General features: G+C 49.1%; 5 protein-coding genes across 5 annotated transcripts; 3 read left to right on the top strand and 2 right to left on the bottom strand.

Moving 5' to 3' along the window:
- Positions 1-58: 58 nt before the first annotated feature.
- Positions 59-2,078, bottom strand: DFJ58DRAFT_778484 (ergosterol biosynthesis ERG4/ERG24). The gene is made up of 10 exons (XM_041389634.1): positions 1,925-2,078; positions 1,710-1,878; positions 1,282-1,659; positions 1,163-1,258; positions 1,065-1,111; positions 902-1,013; positions 709-818; positions 525-656; positions 426-471; positions 59-364 (listed from the first exon to the last, which is right to left on the bottom strand). Exons 1-10 carry the CDS (start codon positions 2,047-2,049, stop codon positions 155-157), a joined length of 1,425 nt encoding a protein of 474 aa, XP_041245832.1. The 5' UTR covers positions 2,050-2,078; the 3' UTR covers positions 59-154.
- A 139-nt stretch (positions 2,079-2,217) lies between these two features.
- Positions 2,218-4,520, top strand: DFJ58DRAFT_778475 (DWNN domain-containing protein). The gene is given in 9 exon segments (XM_041389633.1): positions 2,218-2,428; positions 2,448-2,523; positions 2,573-2,814; positions 2,878-2,990; positions 3,088-3,215; positions 3,268-3,451; positions 3,502-3,850; positions 3,905-4,370; positions 4,390-4,520. 9 exon segments carry the CDS (start codon positions 2,351-2,353, stop codon positions 4,401-4,403), a joined length of 1,650 nt encoding a protein of 549 aa, XP_041245831.1. The 5' UTR covers positions 2,218-2,350; the 3' UTR covers positions 4,404-4,520.
- A 76-nt stretch (positions 4,521-4,596) lies between these two features.
- Positions 4,597-5,642, top strand: DFJ58DRAFT_270307 (uncharacterized protein). Its single transcript, XM_041379588.1, has 2 exons — positions 4,597-5,373; positions 5,429-5,642. Exons 1-2 carry the CDS (start codon positions 4,886-4,888, stop codon positions 5,544-5,546), a joined length of 606 nt encoding a protein of 201 aa, XP_041245830.1. The 5' UTR covers positions 4,597-4,885; the 3' UTR covers positions 5,547-5,642.
- A 788-nt stretch (positions 5,643-6,430) lies between these two features.
- On the top strand, positions 6,431-13,772 carry DFJ58DRAFT_778472 (uncharacterized protein). The gene is made up of 13 exons (XM_041389632.1): positions 6,431-6,606; positions 6,710-7,026; positions 7,087-7,156; positions 7,185-7,683; positions 7,736-7,865; positions 7,915-8,467; positions 8,547-9,431; positions 9,492-10,800; positions 10,848-11,930; positions 11,980-12,080; positions 12,132-12,319; positions 12,370-13,137; positions 13,190-13,772. The coding sequence occupies exons 1-13, from the start codon at positions 6,463-6,465 to the stop codon at positions 13,602-13,604; spliced, it is 6,462 nt and encodes a 2,153-aa protein (XP_041245829.1). The 5' UTR covers positions 6,431-6,462; the 3' UTR covers positions 13,605-13,772.
- Positions 13,773-13,929: 157 nt separating this feature from the next.
- Positions 13,930-15,043, bottom strand: DFJ58DRAFT_778471 (uncharacterized protein). Its single transcript, XM_041389631.1, has 5 exons — positions 14,849-15,043; positions 14,760-14,791; positions 14,536-14,705; positions 14,414-14,483; positions 13,930-14,355 (listed from the first exon to the last, which is right to left on the bottom strand). Exons 1-5 carry the CDS (start codon positions 14,931-14,933, stop codon positions 14,125-14,127), a joined length of 588 nt encoding a protein of 195 aa, XP_041245828.1. The 5' UTR covers positions 14,934-15,043; the 3' UTR covers positions 13,930-14,124.
- Positions 15,044-15,110: the final 67 nt, after the last annotated feature.

Genomic DNA, 15,110 nt, shown 5'->3' with positions numbered 1-15,110 from the left:
CGAGTTTCCCTTGCATTGCTCATCGAATGTTGTCAGTCTTCACAAGGAACGGCTCCAAGAAGGTCCATGGTACTAGATTGCGAAGGTATTCTATATGCAACGGAAGAAACATAAATAGCAGAAAACAGGTATAAATGGACGAAAGCTTGATAGATTAGTAGATCCCGGGTATGAATTTGTATTTAACGACGGAACAATATTGCTCCCAGTCTTTGCCATACTTGATTGAGCAGCGTTCAAAGTCACGTCCACAGCGGTGGATCAGTACTGTGATGAAGAAAACGGAGTAGAAGTAAGGGATGATGGTTGCACTTCCAATAACGGCACCCCAGCAGAAGCTCATGGTCCAGTCGGCGACATAGTTCTGCCAAAGAGTAACGAGGTTAGCAGATCAAAAACATTATATTATTATGGATCTAGCCTACAGGTTTGCGAGAGTATCTCCACCAGCCACTGATGAGAAGGCGGTTTCTGAAATTGCAGGGTAAGAGAGTTGACAAGTTGAAAATCGCCGAAAGACTTGCCCATGTGTTGTCTGGATAAACTCGGGATTCTTTAGGGTTCCCCCTGGAAGTTGCGGGAATGTGTTGCGGAAAGTTGTGATGCCCTGTGTTTGCATTTTGAAGCGACTCTTTTGCGACATTGAGGTATCCCAACTACGAGGATGGATGTCAGCTATGTGAGGAAAACAAAATCGTAAAGTCGTACATGTAGTATGCTGTCAGTAGAATGACGAAAAGAACGACGTATGTAGGTGTAGAGAATTGATAGTTAGAGGGATCGTGCGATGCCATGTATACCACAGAGTATACGTATGTCTACAAAGCCACGGATCAGCAAAAGTTGAAACGTGGTAGGAGTTGCGTACGAAGGGGACGCCAGCAAAATTCCAGAAGATGACCATGAAGCCCCATCTGAAGAAAATGTCAATCAGATAAACGAGCATAAGAATGTCTACCCACTTCTCATGATACATATCCCACGTTTGGGGGATACACTCTTCGCCCTTCGCGCTGAGAACGGAATCAGGAAAGAAAGTTCCAAATTTTCACGTTGAGACACACCATGCATTAAGGTAGAGCCATGTTGCAAGAATCATGAATGCCATGTTCTACATCTTTGTAGGCTATTGCGTGACTGGAGCTCCAAAAAAGGGACGCACAGGGGTGACATAACCATACTGTTCATACTGGTGGCAGCCTCCGGACACGGCCAAGAAAAAAACGATTACCCAAGGAATCCGGACCTCGGCCCACATCTTCAGATCAACAGAGCCGATACGGGGTTCAAACAAGCACCCATGAAGACGTCATAGATCAAGTTCCCAGACATACGGATCTCGTTCCCGGCTGCAACTGTAATGAAATACACGCCGAAGGACACAGCAAACCCGTAAATCATGGCGACGGACATGATGTGGCCATAATTGTCGATAATTTCGGTGAGACGGAAAATATGGTAGTAGTGCAGAGCAGCAGCAGTCAGCATGGTTGCGTAAAGAGAGTAGAGCGCATTGCAGTTATACATGAGGGTCTTGTACCCAAGAGAAGGTACAGGAAGACCTTCTTGTTGGTACCCTGGCATGACCAATGCGAGGAAGAGCTGATAAACCACAAGACCGGTATAGACTTTCCAAGCGTATGCATTGGGGCTTGCGTCCTGTAACCAGCTGAGGTCAAGAAGAAGCCCAAACCTTTGCGAGTACATACGTCGCGAATGTGTGCCCACATCCTCCCAAGGAACGGAACAATGTCCTCAGATGATGTGGGGTACACAAGTTTACCGTCATAAAACCACAAACAGATCCAGAGATAATACATGAGCATAGGGAAACCGACCATCATTGCAGTCACCCCTGCAGGTCCACCGAATTCATACCTAAGAATGTGAAGTAGCAAATATACGCGATTGAGGCAAAACTTACGTTTGATGCTCGTCGAGCAATTGGTCTACTTTGCGGCCTTCATCGGTGGTCGTCAGTGGCTTTGCAGACGTGTCGACACTGCGCTGTCTCAACTCGTTCCCTGTGCCGCCGTAAGACTGAACCATTTTGCAAAGTATCAACCTGTACACCAAAGTGGAACGAGACTGAATTTTGATGACTAAGATATTAATAATTACATTCGCGGAGTTAGCCATATACTTTAATCTCCGTTTAAACTTTATTTTTGATCTCCTACCCACGTTAGCCACGTTTCTCGTATAAACGCTCATCATCTTCTACCCAGGCGAGACCAGACGACGTGTGCCCGCTTCATCTGTCTGTAGTCAACGTGTTGGTCAGTTTTGCGTTGATTTCATTGTCGTGTATATCGTAGCAGCCGTCCAACAATCCATTCTTTGCCTCTTCATGGCTTCTTCAGTTTTCTACAAGTTCAAGTCCCAGAAGGATGAGTCTCGGGTGACCTTTGACGGCACCGGGATCTCCGTTTTTGACCTGAAAAAAGGATATTATATTGGCCAATAACTTGGGTAAGGCAAATGACTTCGACCTATATGTATATGATGCTTCGGCGCAGCAAGGTGCGTAGTAAATGCATCATCCACATCTGAGACTTCATGTGCATTTCAGAGTATAAAGATGATTCTCAGATCATTCCTCGTTCTTCGTCTGTCATTGTGAAGCGTCTCCCTTCATCGCGCCCAGGAAAGGGCAAGGCAGCCATGTACCTTAGTGGTACCAACGGTGGTACCCACACTCCTACTTCTGATATTATCCAGAGACCTGGTGGAAGTGGTGTTTTATGGCACAAGGGTGCGATGTCGAAGCGTTTCGACATCAAAGAGGAATCATCTACACCAAAATCAGCTGGCGTGCGTAGTTGTCATATGAAACATGCCCACCTCGCTCGAGAGCGAGTCTTACACTCAATGCAGTCAACCTCTATTCCTAAAAACGCCGTCACAAAGGACGACGAGGCAGCCGCGATGGCTGCTATGTTCCAGGCCCAGACTGCTAACTGGGAGGAAACCCAGGAAAAGATGTCTCAGTTGGTATCGCGTCATCGCGCTTTTTGTCTTAGTAGTAGAACGAGTCTCATGAACGTGATTTTGCTTTTCCTGTGCCCATTTATTGGGTGTAAACAGCGCTGTGCCCATATATAACAATCCCAGGGGAACATCTGGTCGTGGTGGGAAACCATTTACTCACCAACGTCCCCAGCCAGAACGACCGTTGCCTCCTAGCTATGTGTGTTACCGATGTGGGCAGAAAGGTCGGTCGTTGCGTAATTGTGGACTTCAATCTTACACGTAAACCTCTCACAGGTCATTGGATACAAGATTGTCCTACGAATAGCGATCGTGAGTTCGATAACAAGCCTCGAATCAAAAGGACTACTGGTATTCCACGAAGTTTTCTGAAAGCTGTTGAAAATCCGAACAAGGGCGAGATCACCCAAGGTGTGATGGTCACACCAGAAGGTGGTTATGTTGTTGCCCAGCCTGACTTGTGGGTTTTTGGTTCGTTCTATGATAGGATGCATGTTAACTCGCCAGCAGGGCTTCTTGGCAGAAGCAATTATCCCGTCCGAAGGGTTTGACTGCTGCTGACGTTCGGGAACGCCCTCCAACCGATGCTTCCCTTGCCTGTCCTATAGACAACAGATTGTTCCGTGACGCTGTCAAGACGCCTTGCTGTGGTACTTCATTTTGCGAGGAATGTATCCAGACACACTTACTTGAGCGCGATTTTACCTGCCCCAAGTGTGGCAAGAAGATAGCTTCACTCGACAAAGTTGTCATGGATAAGCCAATGCGAACGAGGGTCGCTGACTATATCGATAAGGTTATGGAAGAGAGCAGAAAAGAAAGCGAAGAGAGCTCTGCACATTTCCTTTCTAACGGCCAGGTATGTTGACTGTTCAGACGTTGTTGTGTTTAGAAAATGAACGTATTCGGATAGGCTACTGATGCGGATAACTCCATAAATGACGACTTCTACTCAGATCAGCAACCTAGCATGGATATGTCCCAAATGATCGTTGACAACATCCCATCCCTTCAAGCTCAGATTTCTCAAATATCAATCATGCTTCAAAATCCATCCCTACCAAATCAAGTGCGGCAGACCACAGAAATCAAGTATCAGCAACTCCAGATGCAGTTACAACAAGCTCAGGCCATTGCCGCAACCCTCGCTGTTGCGACCAGTCTTCAGCAGCAGCAGCAGCAACAACAGCAACAGCAACAGCAACAGCAAAACGCCAATCCCATGGCCTACGGGATGCAAGGTCAGCAGTGGACTAATCAGTTCCCGAGCCAACAACCCGCTGGCCATGACTCTGCTTATCAACGGTTGCCCGTCAACAATCGCCGTCGGAACTTGAAGCGGGATCGTCCCTCGGATTTCTTAGATGTCACTGGTGAAAGTGAACACAAAATGCCGAGGGTATTGGGAGTAATTCAAAGTCTGCCTGGATGAGGAGGGGGGACTGCATTCGTAAACTACGCAAATAGCTAATCGGTCGCACTTTGCATGTATACACGAACATTGGCAAAATATAGTTATTTTATCCTGATTCCTGATATCTAATACATAAACAGCGCGGGTGCTATTAGTATAAACACCGTACTACTAGTAGACCTACTAGTATGGCCGACACGACTTTAACTCAAGTATGACTGCAAGTCGAGCGAGCGAAACCTGTCCATTTCCGAGCACGCCAGACTCTCGTCACCATTCCGTCTCAGGCTATCATGAGGCAAGCCGAACAGACGAGTCACCAGTCTAATTTCCGGCGAGGCAGTTTGAGTTCCATGCACAATGCATTCCAATCTACAACGTGCCGGGTGCGAGCCAGCCTGGCAGAGCTCACCGCTAGCACCCGGCTCTACTGCTAAGTACTACTACGAGAGCTAAGTGGTTCATTTTACACGGTTTACTATGGATCCAGCGACCAGAAGTTCTGTTGTCCCTGTGACCCTGACGGATTCGAGTTCTCTAACTCGCGAAGCTACCGAAGAGTCTAGGACAGAGACTGCTACGTTAGCGCCTGGACAAGTCGCGAAATCTACATCCGGGTCTACTGTCACACCCGTATCCACTAAACCTCTCTCGTACGTCGAGCACACGCAAGCCGTAGACTCGGAGTCTGGCGCTGGCTCTAGTTCGCAGGTGGACCCCACACCTCCGGCAACAAGATCTACTTCGGACCCTGCTCTTCAGACATTACAAAGGCACTTATCGTCGAACACAGATGGCCCGTATCCTGATAGGTGCTCAAGGCACGGTGCTCCAACCTTTTCGGGAGAATTTGACCACCTCGCGCGTGGAACGAGTAGGGCAGAGATTTTCTCCCTCGGAGGGCAACTTTGTTGGCACAGGAGTATCCCAGTCTCCCAACTGACTTGGTTCCAAAGACTACCTTGCAGGCGAGCTTGGATCACTCTTTTCTAAGTGACATATCCTCAACTCTCTATCTTCCAGCCCAACCGCACCGTCGGGGAGCGCCTACAGCCAACTATCGATGCAGCTGAACGTGAAAGAGCCAAGTACGCAACCAAAGGTGCATTTTTACGTTCCTCGCCTGTTCGAGTTGAGATAGATTTGGCTGCCTAATTGTACCTTTAGCGAGGCGGGTAGGTTATGCATTAACATTGCCATCGGCCTGCAGGTTCTTCTCGGCAGCCTGACTACTGGTTTGTCTGCTGTCGCAGTTGGAAAACAGGTGAATAACCCGAGGAACTTGTTATGTCTTCAACTGATGAATCATCGCAGACCGCCGTCATGACCGTAATACTTGGCAAGCGACGCGTATAATGATGATATTCCATATCCCTGATTGTTTAACTCATTTCAGGGGCGCTCGCTACTCTAGTCGCATCATACCTCGCTCGTATGCGTGGTTCAAGCGAACCAGAACTTTCAATCACCCGGGTGAAAGACCCTTGACCAATTTCTACGAGACTGCAGAGCGTTCCAGCTAGATCACGCCTACACATACGGAACTGCTGAGAACGGGCTCGATAAAAGAGTGGATGAGTTCCGGTCCAGATTTGAGGCGTTGCTTGGGAATGGAGATGGGTGCGTACTACTCAAGCACTCGTTCATATCATCTTGGCTGACCCTGTGGTAATTTCGTAGTCAACGGAAGCTATCTCCCGTCTGATGATGTGGGACATTTCTTCGTGACCACTCGTCAGTCGTAGCCCTCTCTGTGTTGGTCTCGTACCAATTTTTGTTTGTTATCGAGTTGCATTGCATCGAATGACATTTCGTTGTAGACATTGTTACATAGGCTACTCGCGAGGGATTGCCTCAAATTCACTCCAGCTGGTCATTAGTAATAGTAAAGTTGCCTGTTTGCATGTTATTTTCAAGTCAGTGGACTTCGGTCCGAGGTCTGTAAGTCTGTCACAGTGTCACAAATGTTACGGCACGCGTTCGTAACCTGACGCGACGCGTTTGTCATATTGAATCAACGTGTTCGTTTTCTTTTTCCTCCATCACATTTTTCAATCATGGTCAAGGCCAAAGCTGGTACCAAGCAGAAGGCCATCACCTCCTTCTTTGGTGGGAAGAAGGAGCCCAAGGAATCTGCCGATGAAGCTGCCACAGAGGAGACATCATCTGACAGCGGAAAACCTCAGGCCGCTGTAAAGAAAGTACCTAGAAAGAGGTTAAGAAGGAGAAAGTCAAGGATGATGATGAAGAGGCATCTGATGATGATCTCCCCGCTCATTCCGCAAAGACAGACGGTAAATCGAGTCGTCCACCTTACCACCCATCTACGAAACTCCCGCCATGTTCAGTGACCTGGTGTCTCGTCTTCCAGAAATCAAGGGTGTCGCCGAGCATATCAAAGGTCGAAAGCTACGCGTGGCTACCATGTGTTCTGGCACAGAATCACCTCTGCTTGCTCTCGATCTCATTGGCCAGGTTATGCTTGAGCAGCATGGCATTCCTCTTGAATTTGAGTACGTATTTTCTTGTGAGATCGAACCATTCAAGCAAGCATACATCGAACGCAATTTCCAACCGCCACTACTGTTTAGAGATGTGTGCGAACTGGGAGACCCTCAAGCGTGTGTTGTCCCTATACTTGTTTTTGTTCAATCTACTGAACGAATTTGTGTGTTATTTAGAACGACAGCCTATGGCGCATTAGCCCCTGTTCCGGGAGACGCCGATCTTCTCGTCGCAGGCACATCTTGCGTTGGACTACTCTAACCTCAATAATGAGAAGAAGACGATCGATGGCGGAGGAGAATCTGGTCGCACTTTCCATGGCATGATGTCCTGGGTCACAAATCACCGACCCCCATTAGTCATCCTGGAAAATGTTTGCTCAGCGCCGTGGGACAGGGTGAAAGAGTATTTTGAGAAGCAGGGGTACAGCGCGGAGCACATCAAGGTGGATACAAAGCAATACTATATCCCGCATACTCGGATGCGGAAGTATCTGTTTGCTGTTGACAAGAGAGGGTCAGGCATACCCGCAAAATGGAAAGACTTAGTGATGAACAAGTTGAAGCGGCCTGCTTCATCGACACTGGACGCGTTCCTTCTTCCTTCTGACGATTCTCGCATCCACCAAGCAAGGCAACTACTTGTTCAAGACGGCAGTGGCTCGGAACCTCGAGCTGGACGCACTGACTGGACCAGATGTGAATCGCGCCACGCACGTGCTAGGTTAGATGAAAAATTGGGGCAGAAACGACCGCTAACGAGTTGGGAGGAAGGTAAGCACCCTACTGGGTTTTGTGGTTTTCACCCTCGTTGACATTGTAACAGGTGGTACTTGCAGACTGCCCGATTTTGCATGGCAGGATTGGGGAATACGACAGGTAGAACGAGTCTGGGACTTAATGGATATCAGTCTGCTTCGCTCTGCAAAAATCGGTGTTGACCCATCATACAAGACGTTCGTAGCGTGTCTCGTATATGTCATTAAGTGGCTAATTGACTGACAGTCTCGTGTGGAACCTTTCGCAAAATGTCGATCGCTCAACCGGATCGAGCAAGACCGGCATCTGCCCTTGTCTGACCCCGTCCATGATTCCATACATCACCAATCGCGGTGGGCCCATGGTCGGTGTTGAGGCACTGGCCATGCAGGGGCTTCCCATTGATAAATTGCTTCTGACGAGGGAAAGTCAAGACGAGTTGGCTGACCTTGCGGGAAATGCCATGTCATCTACTGTTGTTGGTGCATGCATACTCTCGGCTTTGGTCGCTGGCCAGAAATTGCTCAAGGCCGGTGACGACACGGAGACGTACGAGATGAAGAAGGATGTCGGTCACAAGAACAACGACCATGCTATGGATGTTGACCTCCGCCCCTCTGCCACCACTGGTCTTGAAGAACGCATCAAAGGATACCAGGACCTTGCGGAGAGACCGTTAGATCTGGCTGCCACGCAAACGGACTCGATTACCCGTATTTTGGAGGACGCACAGAAGAGTGTCCGTCTTTGTCAATGCGAGGGTCGCAAGGACGTCACGACGCGCGACCTCTTGTGTTGCGTAGATTGCGGCTCGTCATCTTGCAAGAAATGTGCAGGCCGTCCCGAGCACAATTTCGAGCCTCTTAATGTCATTGCAGTTGCCACGTCTTAGTCCTTCGACATTCGTGCGGGGGCTGAAGTCTACTCTGCCTATGTGCATCTCTCTTACCGGTGTCGACAAGAAGCTTCTTGACAATCTTAGAGAAACTTCAGGTGTCACAATCCCGGAAAAACGCTGGAACAGCTGGTCCTCCGCTGTGTTGAGGGCAACTGATTCAGAGCTCCGCTTTGTCGAACCTAAACGCCAAGAGATTTGGTCTGCTGTCTACCAATCACCTCACGCTATTTTCGAGTTATACCTCGAACCTAGACAGACAGAGTGGCGCCTTTACGCGAAGCCAAGTGATAATGAGCCAGCGAATGCAGAGATCCGTCGTTTGCTCCAGATGCCCGTTGCGAGATTCAGATGCAATAAGGATCTTCTGCAGGGATCTTGGCAGTTTGCTCTTCCTGTTGCACGTGAGGTGGCAATTACCATCGAGGGCAGCGGAGGCACGGTTCCTTCTTGGGAAGCTCGTCTTGGCTTACTAGACGACGAGTTCAAGGACAAGGAGGTGCATTCACAGCTTCATATCGCCATCCCCGAATCCCAAATATCTCATTTTGATCGCGATATTTCCGGAGTGTATGTTCTCCTCGATAAGTGTGGGACAGCCAACGGTGCTTTACACAAAAAGCTGCCTAGTGATGATGATGCCTCTTTGCCGCCACTTTTCATGATGCTGGATCCAACAAGATGCGGAAATCCCGCAGAAGATCCATTCGTCTTTACGTCGAGCACGCGGCGATATGATTTCGGAGAGTTCCGCCCCATAATCTGTAAGCTCGACCCTTCATGGAGGCAGTCGGATGTCCAGGGGGAACAGCGCGTCAAATGTCATGTCCCTCTTCACTGGATGAACTCGGAGTTGGTCAAGGTTCAAGTGAGTCGATGTTAACACAACCTGCCTGCTTCTCAATTTTGTCTCACTCTCGAATTATAGCCCCTCGAGCTTGGGAACGCGTCTTTTGCTGTGCCTGGAGGTACCCTTGAAGCCAGCGTTACGACTGACGCATGCGCAAGTGCCAATGCCCTTCTAACGTGCACCGTACCTCTTCCTGAAGATGCGGGTCCAGAGTGGCCTCGCGGCAATTGGAGAGAAGTCGACAAGATTCACGAGCGTGGCACTTTCAAGGCCTTGGCTTGGCTGCTGGAACGTATACGACATGTGGATGATAATTTCGGTCATTGGCAGACTGTCAAAGTCCCAGATGACTTGTTCCACTGCCAACGTTGTGCTCCCACCCCTCCCGCTGTCAAGTGGACCAAGAATGCCAAGAAAATAGCTGCTATTGAAGACAGCCAGGAGGCTGGGCAGTATGAGAGGGACCTCAAGCTTCGTCCGAGTCCCTTCGTCACGCAGTTGAAGATGGATAACCAAGTCGGCGTTGTGAAAGTGGGGCTCAACATTGCTTCTATCTTGCACAGGGCTTTATCACGACTACCTACTGCGAATCGCTCGGAGCGACCGGTGCTAAGCTGGCGACTGGATACCGATTTCGCTTCTTCCGTAAAGATCCAAAACCCTCCTTTCAGACTGCTCAGTAACAAGTCCGACTCAGAGCATTCGCAGCCTCCAAACTTTGATGAGGACAAACTCCCTTTGCGTCCTGAACAGCTGCGCTCCCTCACTTGGATGATCGCTCGAGAAACACAAGATTCTGAACCCTTCATCGAGGAAGAGATATCGGAAGCCATCCTGGAGCCTCTGGGGTGGCGAGCAGAAGGTCGGGCACAGCGCCCTGTGCACATCCGAGGTGGTGTTTTGGCAGACCAAGTCGGTTATGGGAAGACGGCAATTACTCTGGGGCTTATCGACTGTACAGCGAAGAGCGTAAAGAAGGAGTTCAAGGAGAAAGGCGATATCATTGGCAAGGTTCCGGTTCAAGCTACATTAGTCATCGTTCCTCCTCATCTCACAAGACAATGGCGCTCAGAAGCACAGAAATTCGCGCGCAACCGATTCAAGAATATTGTGGAGATTTCCACTGCCGCACAGATCAACAACCTCACCATCGAAGATGTTCAGGATGCGGACCTAGTCATCGTCGCCTCCAACCTGTTCCAGAGCTCAGTATATCTTGCCAACTTGGAAGCCTTCGCTGCCGGAGGCGCCCTACCTACTCAAGATGGGCGTTACTTCAATGTACGCATTGACATCACGCTGCAAGCCCTACGGAGTCAAGTCGAACGACTGAAAACTGAAGGTTCCGCTAGTGTCATGGCAAACATCCGAGACACTCGAAAACGCGGTATGTTTAATACCTTTGTGCTTAACGTAACTGACTGCCAGCAATAGAGGAAGAGTTGGAGGCAGAGCTATTTATTGCACCAAAGCGTCTCAAGGGGAAGGCCTATCAGGAAGCTGTAAGCAAAGGGAAGTCGTCTCAGGTCAAGGTCGAGAACAGCGATTCTTCATCAGAGAGAGAGATTTTCCCTGCCAAACCCACCTCATCTGGCAAAATCTGCGAAGTCGTCATCACAGTGCCTAAAAAGAAGATGCAACCGGTCGCCCCGGAGACTTCGGATGCCGAGAATTCAGACTCGCCACGCCCACGAAAGCGACTCCAACGCAAGGCTTCCAAGAAAGTCATAGTAATCGATTCAGATGATGAGGCAGAAGGTGATAACGGCAGTGATTATGAAAATGAAGATCTCGACGATGATCATGCGGATGATGAATCCGTCGAAGACATTTCAGATGCCGATGATGTTTCCACCAAAAAGTCGTCAAAAACCAAACGACTTCCCACCAAGCCGTCACCGAAACCATCACCCCCGCCGACCTCGTCATCCGAAGATGGACACTCGATCGGAGTTTCGTCTGATGCGGAGATGAGCGATGAGGATGATGTTGGGAAGAAAGGCAGTAAGGGTAAGGGTAGGCAATATGGTCTCAAAGCAGCCCCGAAGAAGAAGGCAACGAAGAATCCAACCAAGAGCTCTGGCGAAGATACCGACAGTATGGACGTCGATGATCCACCTTCATCTCCTGTGTCTTCTAAAACCTCAAAAAAGCGCAAGACCACAGCTTCTGACGACAAACCCGCCAAAAAGCAGAAGCGGCGGGAGGATACCGACCCTTGGAAACTCGAAACCACCGCAGTTAAGAAAGACTGGACACAAGCTCGCGCTCCACCCTTGGAAGTATTCCACTTCTCACGAATCGTCGTTGATGAGTATACCTACCTGAGCGGAAAGGTACACTCCATGGTCACCAAACTAACTGGCGATCGACGCTGGGTGCTATCTGGTACCCCGCCGATTCACGATTTCGGCTCTGTGAAGACTATTGCTGCACATCTGAACATTCATCTGGGTATTGATGATAGTGGCGAGGGCAAGTCAGCGATGATCAAGAAACGCATCCGTGAACAGACGAGTAAGATTTCAAAGACCAGACAAATGGGACGTGCTGACTGTTATCGCAGAGGTCGAAGAGTTCCACTCATTCCGTGAGGTACACACGCAGGAGTGGCATGCGCATCGTCACAGTCTCGGCCAATTATTCCTTGACATGTTCGTGCGGCAGGTCAGATACATTCCTCATGATCGTTGTAATTGAACTCAATTAGCACTTCAGAATATCGCAGAAATTGACGAGATACCATGTACATTCAAAATTGTCAAAGTCGTTTTGCCTGCCGCAGAACGAGCGATCTACTTGGAATTAGAACACCACCTTCGCGCCATCGATATGGTTGCCAAACGCACGAGGAAGTCGGAGAGTGACCGAGAGAAGCGCCTCAATATTGCACTTGGCGAGAGCAAGTAAGAACAAACATGTTCTGCTGAAACTACTGCTTGACATTCACTTTCAGGACCGCAGAGGAAGCCCTTTTGAAGCGTTGTTCTCATTTCGACCTTGAAACCAAGGACAAGGAGAATGCTATGAAAGCCTGTGAGATCATCGTCGAAGAGCGAACCGAGCAGCTGGAAGCCTGTAAGAAAGAACTGCTGAAGGAGCTCCAGAAGGCCGTCAAGAAAGAGAAATCTATTGGCAAGCTCCCAGAAGAAAGCATGTTCCAGGAGTACGCCCGCGTTTCTAGAGATGAAGGCGGTGTCGGTGACCATGAAGCTACGGACACTATTCGGGATCTTCTTACAGAGGCTGAAGTCCCCGTTCTATCTTCGACCTACTGGAAGAACAAAGCCAAGGGCGATATGAACCTGGCGGAGAAAACGAAGGAGGCTGTATGGGAACATCGTGAGCAAACGCACATTATCCGTAAGCTCACGAAGGAACTCGTTGGACGCGTCCGGTCGCTTCGTTACTTCACCGTTGTGCGCGACCTGCAGAAGCAAAGAGATGCGCCTCCTATCGTCTCATGTCCAGCATGCGAGCGCAGCGAGATACCCATGGATGAAGTTGCTGTGTTGTCTTCATGCGGCCACACAGGCTGCATGAGTTGTGTAAAGGAAGCCGCTGACCGAGAGGAATGCGTGTACCATCCCTCTGGTCAATGCAATGCTGCTGCTCGTGCTCTCAACATTGTCAAGGGACAAACTCTGGGAGTTGATGATGAAGCTCGCGATGGACGCGGTAAGCACTACGGGAAGAAATTGGAGATGGTTGTGGACCTTGTGAAGTACGTGGTCCTGCTATGCTTTCGCAACCATGCTAACGGTCTCTGGCCACAGGAACCAAATCCCGAAGAAGGACCGGGTTCTCATCTTCGTCCAGTTTCCCGATCTCATGGCAAAAGTCGCTCATGCATTGAAGATGCACAAGATCGAGTTCTTGGAAATAAACGGCTCTGCAACTCAGAAAAGCAAGAACTTGGAGCAGTTCCAGAACGACAGTAAAGAACGCGTGCTTCTGTTGAACGTCATGGATGAGAGCGCTAGCGGTGCGAACTTGACGGTTGCCAACCATGGAATCTTTCTTTCCCCTCTCCTCGCCCAGAGCCAGGAGATATATGACGCTTGTGAGACCCAGGCAATTGGACGATTGAGGAGGTATGGGCAGATCAAGCATGTCAGCATTCACCGGTTCATAACGACGGACACGATCGATGTTGAGATATTCGAGGAGAGGGCCAAGATGAAAGTCTAGAGCACGGTAACGCATTGCATATGAAACCCACGCAACTTGGGTACAGTAAATTGACGTACTGGTACACCACTAGCATATAGGATAGATATACTTACCATGTAGCATACAGAAATATGGACGTCAAGAATGCCACATTTATTTACAATTAATAAACCGACGTACTTGCAACCGAAAGGATGAACCTCTAGGTACCTGAAACATGCAAGTAATACAACGGATGCACGCACCTCAGCTGGCCCATAGTGAATGAGGATGGCAAGACATCCATTAGCTCATATTCTACACGAGGCCCTCTGCAACAATATTGCTGTGCATTAGAATGGGTTGAAGAGCTAATTGTGACATAGGTTTTTTCGACATACAACTATTCTAGCATCCTGACGACTGTTGGACTGGGCTACCCGGGCCGGACACGGACAGAGTTGCTGCGTTGGAGATGTACTATTAGCTACAGACATGCACTTCGTCTCTACTAACTAGGCTCTCCGAGTCGCCCTGCCTAAGCCCTAGGACCATTACTCTACTGTTTCGGTACCTTTGTAACCACTGTTCTTGTAGTAGTGGTCGTGACCAAGACAAGCTCGCCTCCCTCTGGCACATCAGCAGCATTGATAGTAGTAGTGCTTGATGTCCCGTCGTCTTCACCAACACTCTCCGATGAAACGGAGTGAAGGATATGTTGAATGAAAATGGGCTTCCACAATCTACAACGATGCTGTTCGGGACTTAATTGACTTTCCTTGAGCTGCACCTAGAGCAAGGCAAGAACATGAACTAAATTACAATGCCGATCGAGACTTAGACCGCACCTTTGTTCCAGGAGCTGAGCATCCATAGCCAGCCAGATCGAACATCCATCCTGTATGTGGCCAACGTATTCTAACTCGGAACAGTGAAGGCAAGTCTGACATCACGCTAGAAAGGGACGTACTCGATCATTTCAGCATTTTCGTCATCGTTTTTCACGGTGATAAGTTGCCATGCTACAGGAAAATGTCCAGCAGTGACGGCAGCATCTTTCTGAAGTCCTTTCACAGAGATGTAGGTACCGGTTTGCATATTTCGGATGCTGTATCCTGCTCCAAGATGTGCTATTTCCCACTGGTTTCACATTGATTATGTCACGCAGGATGTAGAAGAGAAAGGTACAATTACCTTTTGGATAGAATCATCACAAGGTGGAGAGCCTGTATCCGAGAGGTTTGAAGGTGAGATGTTTCATAATCAGAATTGAAGGCACTTACCGACAACACGCGTGTAGTCGTTTTCGGCCAGGTCCATTGCTGTACCGCTCTGGCGGTTTATGAATTTGTAAATTCCTGGTTGCATGGCTGCTAGTGTGGCGCAATGGAGAGGAGACGAAGAGAACAGAGCTGAGAGGGGATTGGCGCAAGTCCAGCAAGCGAAGACGTCTTTTACATAAGGGTTGACGATGAATACTGGCAACCCTAACTAACCCTAACAGGGGCACGGTACCGTAAATAGCCAGTCCGTTCGATACCGCGC

This window comes from Suillus subalutaceus (assembly GCF_016647625.1).
Source record: "Suillus subalutaceus strain FC151 chromosome Unknown DFJ58scaffold_31, whole genome shotgun sequence".
Lineage (NCBI taxonomy): Eukaryota > Fungi > Basidiomycota > Agaricomycetes > Boletales > Suillaceae > Suillus > Suillus subalutaceus.
Note: the sequence above shows the minus strand (reverse complement) of the source record. Positions and strands in the feature narration are given on the sequence as shown.

What these genes read in the sequence shown, in the direction of transcription:
- DFJ58DRAFT_270307 (XM_041379588.1), top strand. Translation starts at nt 4,886, where the DNA reads ATGGATCCAGCGACCAGAAGTTCTGTTGTCCCTGTGACCCTGACGGAT. An exon ending in TTCCAAAGACTACCTTGCAG is followed by an intron (nt 5,374 to 5,428) that starts GCGAGCTTGGAT and finishes TCTATCTTCCAG; the next exon opens with CCCAACCGCACCGTCGGGGA.
- DFJ58DRAFT_778475 (XM_041389633.1), top strand. Translation starts at nt 2,351, where the DNA reads ATGGCTTCTTCAGTTTTCTACAAGTTCAAGTCCCAGAAGGATGAGTCT. An exon ending in CTACACCAAAATCAGCTGGC is followed by an intron (nt 2,815 to 2,877) that starts GTGCGTAGTTGT and finishes CACTCAATGCAG; the next exon opens with TCAACCTCTATTCCTAAAAA. An exon ending in TTACCGATGTGGGCAGAAAG is followed by an intron (nt 3,216 to 3,267) that starts GTCGGTCGTTGC and finishes AACCTCTCACAG; the next exon opens with GTCATTGGATACAAGATTGT.
- DFJ58DRAFT_778484 (XM_041389634.1), bottom strand. Translation starts at nt 2,049, where the DNA reads ATGGTTCAGTCTTACGGCGGCACAGGGAACGAGTTGAGACAGCGCAGT. An exon ending in TGTGGGCACACATTCGCGAC is followed by an intron (nt 1,660 to 1,709) that starts GTATGTACTCGC and finishes AGCTGGTTACAG; the next exon opens with GACGCAAGCCCCAATGCATA. An exon ending in TCTTCAGATGGGGCTTCATG is followed by an intron (nt 819 to 901) that starts GTCATCTTCTGG and finishes GTGGCTTTGTAG; the next exon opens with ACATACGTATACTCTGTGGT.
- DFJ58DRAFT_778472 (XM_041389632.1), top strand. Translation starts at nt 6,463, where the DNA reads ATGGTCAAGGCCAAAGCTGGTACCAAGCAGAAGGCCATCACCTCCTTC. An exon ending in TCGTCGCAGGCACATCTTGC is followed by an intron (nt 7,157 to 7,184) that starts GTTGGACTACTC and finishes CTCAATAATGAG; the next exon opens with AAGAAGACGATCGATGGCGG. An exon ending in ATGGTTGTGGACCTTGTGAA is followed by an intron (nt 13,138 to 13,189) that starts GTACGTGGTCCT and finishes CTCTGGCCACAG; the next exon opens with GAACCAAATCCCGAAGAAGG.
- DFJ58DRAFT_778471 (XM_041389631.1), bottom strand. Translation starts at nt 14,933, where the DNA reads ATGCAACCAGGAATTTACAAATTCATAAACCGCCAGAGCGGTACAGCA. An exon ending in CGACTACACGCGTGTTGTCG is followed by an intron (nt 14,792 to 14,848) that starts GTAAGTGCCTTC and finishes TCTCGGATACAG; the next exon opens with GCTCTCCACCTTGTGATGAT. An exon ending in GTGATGATTCTATCCAAAAG is followed by an intron (nt 14,706 to 14,759) that starts GTAATTGTACCT and finishes ATGTGAAACCAG; the next exon opens with TGGGAAATAGCACATCTTGG.